Source organism: Lithobates pipiens, unplaced genomic scaffold (assembly GCF_037356315.1).
Source record: "Lithobates pipiens isolate NorthernLeopardFrog02 unplaced genomic scaffold, aLitPip1_a1.2 Scaffold_23, whole genome shotgun sequence".
NCBI classification, from domain to species: Eukaryota; Metazoa; Chordata; class Amphibia; order Anura; family Ranidae; genus Lithobates; species Lithobates pipiens.
Genome location: NW_027507785.1, coordinates 125,317,109 through 125,324,917, shown reverse-complemented (window position 1 = coordinate 125,324,917; position 7,809 = coordinate 125,317,109). Strand labels below are relative to the sequence as shown.

The following is a 7,809-nucleotide window of genomic DNA, read 5'->3' as shown; positions in this document are numbered from 1 at the left end:
GTGCTTTCCAAATAAAGTTTGGTTAATCGCACAATTCACATTGCTCACAACGCTGGGAGGAAAAAAGTGATGTGGCTCCCAGCCGGGTTGTTGGCATCTTGTGCAGGAAACAGAATAAGGATGGTGGTCACATTGCTCACCTCTCTTTCATGGACCTTGTGGATGGCAGTCAGTCCCCCTCCGCTGCCGCTCTCCTGGTCTGGCGGATGGCGTGTGCATTGGCATCTATCCATGAGGATGTGTCTGTTGCCAATTTGAAGAAGTGTGCTTGATCTCTAGCTGTGATACGAAGTCGTGCCGGAAACAGCATGGTGTTTGGAGCTTGAAGCTGCTAAAGTCACCTCTTAATGTTGGCGAATCTCGCTCTGCGTCTCTGCACTTCTGCCGAGTAGTCAGGGTAAAATGAGATGCGCACCCCATTAAAAGTGATATTACGCCTTTCCCTTATTTGGCAGAGTATGATTTCCTTGTTCTTATAATTGAGTAGCTTGGTCAGTAATGTGCGAGGTGGATGGCCTGGTGGGAGAGGTCTGGATGGTAATCTGTGGACTCTCTGAATAAAGGGAGGAGAAAGCTTCCCTCCTGAAGATTGACATTGTTTCTCCTCATGTGATTTTTGAGGTCATCAGATTTGATCTTGTTTGCCCTGACCAATCTAGCTGTATTCTTGGAGTCTCTGTGTAAGGGGGCCATTTTATCTTCAATGTCACTGATGCGTCCCTCTGCTGCAGTGGTGCGTTCTCTTATTTTCTGAATGTCATGGCGGATGAAGCCCAATTCCTCCTTCATGCCTCCAAATTGCTCCTGTAATGTGTGCACAGAGGCTGTGCAATTGTGCATCTCTCTGAGAATGTTAGCCAGAGTGGGTTGCAAGGGCTCCTCTTCCACCCCTTCCTCGATGTCAGTGCCAGGTGTGTCAGAGTCCCTTGATTTATCTTGGGTCTGTGAGCTCAGCTCTCCTGCTAGGGCTGCATGCAGTATGGCTGGGGTGGCATCCATGTCTTCCACCCCCCTCTGTGTTGTTTGCCCCGCCATCTTCTGTGTGTAGTATCTCATGTCCCGGGGGGGGTTTGGGTCTGTTTGGGGGTTTTGGGAGGTTTACTCACTTCTTTCTGCTTGTCATCTCCTCATGAGGTCCTGGGGAGTGACGGACCGGCACCATCTTGGAAATCAAGCGAGCCTCCGGTTTCCATCTGTTTGCAGGTCATCATAGCTGCCAGTGTGTCCAGAAGAGGGACCAGTGTCACCTGGGGTAGGTCCTGCAGTGCTGTGGGCCGAAATCCAGAGTTTTAGTCGACTGAAAGATCTGTGGAGGATTATGTGCAAGAGCACTGCGAGACACGTCCTCTCACATGCCGCTCTTGGCCATGCCCCCCCCCCCCCCCCCCAAGCAGCAAGATTTTTAGCTTCTTTCAGACACCTGCTTTTAGGATGTATGTTTTTAGGGATGTTAAGAATGTTGGAGGTCTTTTTCACATGGTGAACTTAAAATTATTGTAAACGATCACCTTGTAAAACCATCCATTCAGTTTAACCTCCCTGGCGGTATGATTATGTCAGATTTTTAATGCTCATGTTGTGCATGGAAATTTGACATTTTATATTGTAGTCCTGTAATTCTTAGGAATAACACACTTAAATCTGTTCAAACCAGAGTCTAGTAGACATCCCGGGTATGATAAAGTTTGAAACACAAAATCATAAATTATAATATAATATATAACTATAAATAATTATAACAAATAATAATAAAATAATAATAAAATGTATTGAATAATTTAATCAAATCAAAAACACTGAAATTTGCTCAGTTGCAGAATTGTCGCTGTCGTTACTTTCAGCGTTTGTTGACAAATTTCCCCACAAATTGCTATCGCTCAATTCTACAAGTGATTCTAATTTATTATCGCTGTTTTCTAGTTGGTCTAAAACTTTTGATGTAAGTGGACACTTTTTGGTTGTTATGGACATTCTCCAGTTTCCAGGCAGAAAGAACAGTATTTATAATATAAAACTGCATGCAGGGCACTGGACAAAGCATTAAGGACAAAGTATGTATTGTGTGTTTTTCTGTTTCTGAATTTGGCGCTGTGCTCCGTCCATGTGCGTTGCGACGCTTGCAGGGAATGGAGCCCGACACTGTGATAGATCGAGTGGAGACATGGCTGTCACACAGAGTGGGGGGGGGGGCATCTGGGGTCATGGTAAGTAACTTTGCCTGGATCCTTTGATGCGATCCCCAGTGTGGCTCGGGGATACCACTTTTTGTACTGAAAATTCACCCCGAGCCACACTCGGGAATACTGCCAGGGAGGTTAAAATAGAAATGAAAGGCAAAACATTTTTGTATATATTATAAATAAAAACATTATAAATACCTTTTTTCCCCTTTATTATAAGTAATCACATTCCCTCTGTTCTCAACCTAAGAGCTGGGGGGAGGAAAAGCAGCAGCACACTAAGCTTCCCAGTGAATGGCTGTGCAGCGGGGGGGGGGGGGGGTGTCAAGACAAGTCTGATCATTGGAGAAGCATAGCTAGAGAACTGACCACGATGTGCTCTCCTGCTGAGTGTGGTCAGTTTTTAATAGGAAAGCAGAGAGACTGACAGGATCCCCAGGGATTTCACATAAAGGAAGCAATACAAAGAGAACAGGATACTTTTTCATGGTACATGTTACAACAGGCACACATCAGGAATATGAAGTGTTGGGGTAACAAATGCTTTAAGGCCCCTTTCACACGGGGGGGGGTAGGCTTTTTTTGATTAGAAGGGGATCTGTTCGCTGATCTCCTGCTGAGTGGAGCACATCAGGGCGGATGATAGGTCCATGTCTGCTCTGTTTATACACAGCGGACACAGGCAGAGCCTGCTTTGTTCTATAGGTGTAAACGCTGGTCTTCTTTGTCCCTTTACACCTGACTGCCTTCCACTCCTATCCTATCCAGCTAGACAGAAGAGGATGAATCCCCTTCCATTTTATTTTTAGCGGACCGGATCGGAGGTAGGTAGGTGTAAACCTACACAAGACCATTTACACCCACTGGACCATAGGGGTGCATGTACCATCCGATCAGGTTTGCTTGAAAAACTGAAAGACAGACCTGAATGGACCCTTTGCGGGAAAAGCAGTGACCACATATACATAGTGAGTATAAAATCAGCACTAGCGTTATGTTTTGTCACCTTTTTGTAGTGTGTTTTTTCTATCCTCTACAGAGTATAATAATATATTTTTTAATTTTCATTTTACTTTATTACAGCTATTTATGTAGCGCCCACAATTTACACAGCTCTTTTACATATTGGACAATAACAAAAGTGTGGGAGGAAAGCACAGTACCCAAGGAACATGCAAACTCCATACAGATAAGTTAATAGGGCCCCTTCACACCATCTTGCATGTGGGAATGTGAGCTTTACATGTATTGGTGTGATGACATTCATTTAAACACAAATTGCTGCAGACATTCTCTGCAACACACATCCATTACAAGGTGTTCAGAATGAAGGGACTTGCATCACACAGACACATTTAATGCTTCGTATTAAAGTGTCTGGTAACATGTGTGGTACCCCATTGAGATGATCTGAATGGGCCCCTAATAACTCACACTATCTGAATGGATTTTCTCCTTGCGCACATCTCCTGCTTTTTTTTACAATTTCTGCTTTTTATCTAAAGTGCGTAAATTCTTTACATATTTTACAGGTTGCAATATAGAGAATGAGGGGTTCCGTGCATGGGCATTCGCAAGGGGGGTAAAGTCCCCCCCCCCCCCGGAATCAGGGATCGGCAGGCCATCTGCCTTTTTGCGCTCTGGCTCCAGCAGCACCCAGGGCCGATCCAAGTGCAGAGTCCTCCCCTCCCTCCTCCTCCTGTCATGGAGCTTGAGTCTGAATTCTTCAGTGACGCTGTAACAAAGTCCCGCCTCCTAAACTGGTGGCTCCTCCTGTGATAGATGGAACAAGAGGTCTAGGAGGCGGGACTATGTGACAGCGCCACCGAAGAGTTCAGACACAAGCTTCGTGACACAGCTGGAGATATCCACTGTGTGATCCAGGCACTGGTGAGTCTGCATTCATGGGCACAGACCGAGACGGCATTGATGGGCACAGACCGAGACTGCATTGATGGGCACAGACCGAGACTGCATTGATGGGCACAGACTGAGGCTGCATTGATGGGCACAATGAGGCAGCATTGATGGGCACAATGAGGCAGCATTGATGGGCAAAGTGAGGCTGCATTTGATGGGCACAGTGAGGCTGCATTTGATGGGCACTGGTGAGTATGCATTTATGGGCACAGTGAGGCTGCGTTTGATGGGCACAGTGATGCTGCGTTTGATGGGCACAGTTTTGCTGCATTTGATGGGCACAGTGATGCTGCATTTGATGGGCACAGTGAGGCTGTATTTGATGGACACAGCGAGGCTGCATTGATGGGCATTGATGAGGCTGCATGTGATGGGCACAGTTGAGTCTGCATTTGATGGGCATTGATGAGGCTGCATTGATGGGCATTGATGAGGCTGCATGTGATGGGCACAGTTGAGTCTGCATTTGATGGGTATTGATGAGGCTGCATTTGGTAGGCACTGGTAGGCTGCATGTGATGGGCACAGTTGAGTCTGAATTTTGATGGGCATTGATGAGGCTGCATTTGGTGGGCACTGGTAGGCTGCATGTGGTGGGCACAGTTGAGTCTGCATTTGATGGGCATTGATGAAGCTGCATTTGGTGGGCACTGGTAGGCTGCATGTGATGGGCACAGTTGAGTCTGCATTTGATGGGCATTGATGAAGCTGCATTCGGTGGGCACTGGTAGGCTGCATGTGATGGGCACAGTTGAGTCTGCATTTGATGGGCATTGATGATGCTGCATTTGGTGGGCACTGGTAGGCTGCATGTGGTGGGCACAGTTGAGTCTGCATTTGATGGGTATTGATGAAGCTGCATTTGGTCGGCACTGGTAGGCTGCATGACACGGGCACAGTTGAGTCTGCATTTAATGGGCATTGATGAAGCTGCATGTGGTGGGCACAGTTGAGTCTGAATTTTGATGGGCATTGATGAAGCTGCATTTGGTGGGCACTGGTAGGCTGCATAAGACGGGCACAGTTGAGTCTGCATTTGATGGGCATTGATGAAGCTGCATATGATGGGCACAGTTGAGTCTGCATTTGATGGGCATTGATGAAGCTGCATGTGATGGGCACAGTTGAGTCTGCATTTGATGGGTATTGATGAGGCTGCATTTGGTAGGCACTGGTAGGCTGCATGTGATGGGCACAGTTGAGTCTGCATTTGATGGGCATTGATGAGGCTGCATTTGGTGGGCACTGGTAGGCTGCATGTGGTGGGCACAGTTGAGTCTGCATTTGATGGGCATTGATGAAGCTGCATTTGGTCTGCACTGGTAGGCTGCATGTGACGGGCACAGTTGAGTCTGCATTTAATGGGCATTGATGAAGCTGCATGTGATGGGCACAGTTGAGTCTGAATTTTGATGGGCATTGATGAAGCTGCATTTGGTGGGCACTGGTAGGCTGCATGTGATGGGCACAGTTGAGTCTGCATTTGATGGACATTGATGAAGCTGCATTTGGTCGGCACTAGTAGGCTGCATGTGACGGGCACAGTTGAGTCTGCATTTGATGGGCATTGATGAAGCTGCATGTGATGGGCACAGTTGAGTCTGCATTTGATGGGCATTGATGAAGCTGCATTTGGTGGGCACTGGTAGGCTGCATGTGATGGGCACAGTTGAGTCTGCATTTGATGGGCATTGATGAGGCTGCATGTGACGGGCACAGTTGAGTCTGCATGTGATGGGCATTGATGAGGCTGCATTTGGTGGGCACTGGTAGGCTGCATGTGATGGGCACAGTGAGGTGAAAAAAAGGTAAGAGTAAGAAGAAGTAAAGGGGATCTCTTCTCTGGGGGTCATGCCCTGGTCTGCTCTAAAGGGGGATCTATATTGGGGACCCTGGCAGGACCTGCGCTTTATGTGATAACTAGGCCCCTCCCCTTTATGACATTATCAAAAAGACTGGGTGACCTTAAAATGATGCCCCCCCCCCCCCTTCAAAAAAAAAAACGGACGCCCATGGTTCAGTGTAGTATGTGAAGCTCTTCTATAAATGCCATTGCCACCTCATCCCTGTAAAACCCACACATATTTACTCAGGTTCCGGGGCTACTTTAATGCAGGTAAGGCACTCAGTGAATTTAATTCCTACCTCATTAGCCACAGAACCTGTGTAATTAATATGCGTTCGGTTTTTAAAGGATGAGGTGGCAGCCCTATGAACTATCTCTAATGCTGTGGTTGGGGGATGGGATGAGCCATGTGCACGCTTGTACTTGTAGTAGGAGGGTCGGGGATCGGACAGAACACAATCAGGGTGACCAACAACAACACGCTCTGCGATCTCTCCTCTCCCGTATTCTGCATCTCTTATTTATTCAGCCCCGCCCCCTGGCTCGGCCCACATGACCAGGTGACGTCACCAAGGCTACTTCTCCCATTAGAATCTACTAGTAAGTGCCGTTCCCGAGATGATGCTGCGCGCTCCCTGAAAATGTTGCGCAGGTTGTAATGGAAAGGCGACAGGGAAGCGCGTTCAGTCATCTGCCGTCCAGCCATCTTCTCCATTGGAGCTGAGTGCAGCAACTGGACTTCAGGACACAACACCTGCAGGAGGAGGAGGAAGAAGAGGAGGAGGAGGAGGTCACACACATAGACGAAGGAATTTGCAGCAGCATTTGGCACGGTGGCAGAGCTGCAAGAAGAGGCAGCCATCCAGTTTGGGGAGGAAGGGAGCGGTGCCATAGGAAGAAGTGTCACCTGCACAGGGTTGGAAACACTCAGGATCGGTGCAGGAAGTCTCCACGACCTGGGCAGAGGTGCCAGGGGGTGAGGGGTGTGGAGATCCCACACACTACTGCTACCAGGGCAGCCACCCATACCCAGGGACAAGCACAGGGCACACGAGACATTATATGCCAATGAGAAGTGGTGTCTGTGCAGAGGCAGAGTAGTAGTAGTAATAGTAGTAGTAGAGCAGCCAGGCATTGCAGAGGGGGTGTGTCACTGTGCTTCTCTAACATAGGAGATAGACCCATCTGCATTGGGTACAGGCTCTAGAGAACCATCTGCATTGAGTAGGGGACCCTAACCCAGGGAAAAGCTCCTTCTGCACTGAGTAGGGGCTCCAACATAGAGAAAAAGCCCCATCTGTATTTAGTAGGGGCTCTAACATAAGGAAAAGCCCCTTCTACACTGAGTAGGGGCTCCAACATAGAGAACAAGCCCCATCTGCACTGAGTAGGGGCTCTAACATAAGGAACAGCCCCATCTGCACTGATTAGGGGCTCCAACATAGAGAAAAAGCCCCATCTGCATTTAGTAGGGGCTCTAACATCAGGAAAAACCCCTTCTGCACTGAGTAATATAGAAGAGAGCCTCATCTGAACTGAGTAAGTGGCTCTAATATAGAAGAGAGCCTCATCTGAACTGAGTAGGGGCTCAGTATACAAGCATCTAGAAAAGGACTGGACAGCCCTGGGCACAGGGAGACAACCCATAGCCTGGCATGGAGCTCTCCGCGATTGGGGAACAAGTGTTTGCAGTAGAGAGCATTCGAAAGAAGAGAATACGAAAGGTAAGATCATCCTTTTCCTCCAGTGTTGTCATTCGGTGCCTCCTCTCCAACTGCCATAACTTTCAGAGTGTCATGGCATGTTAGATTTACTCATCAGTATTTACACCTGGCGGTGAGAAAATAGTGTCACTTTGTATGC

The 7,809-nt window shown here is 47.9% G+C and overlaps 1 protein-coding gene across 1 annotated transcript in view; it reads left to right on the top strand.

Annotated features, from left to right (window-relative positions):
• The first annotated feature begins 6,530 nt into the window (after positions 1 to 6,530).
• The window catches only part of CBX7 (chromobox 7), a 41,433-nt gene continuing 40,154 nt past the window's right edge, over positions 6,531 to 7,809 (top strand). Inside the window, exon 1 of the mRNA XM_077452315.1 lies at positions 6,531 to 7,670. Coding sequence (XP_077308441.1) covers positions 7,602 to 7,670 — 69 coding nt within the window. The 5' untranslated portion in view covers positions 6,531 to 7,601. The remainder of the gene's footprint in view (positions 7,671 to 7,809) is intronic.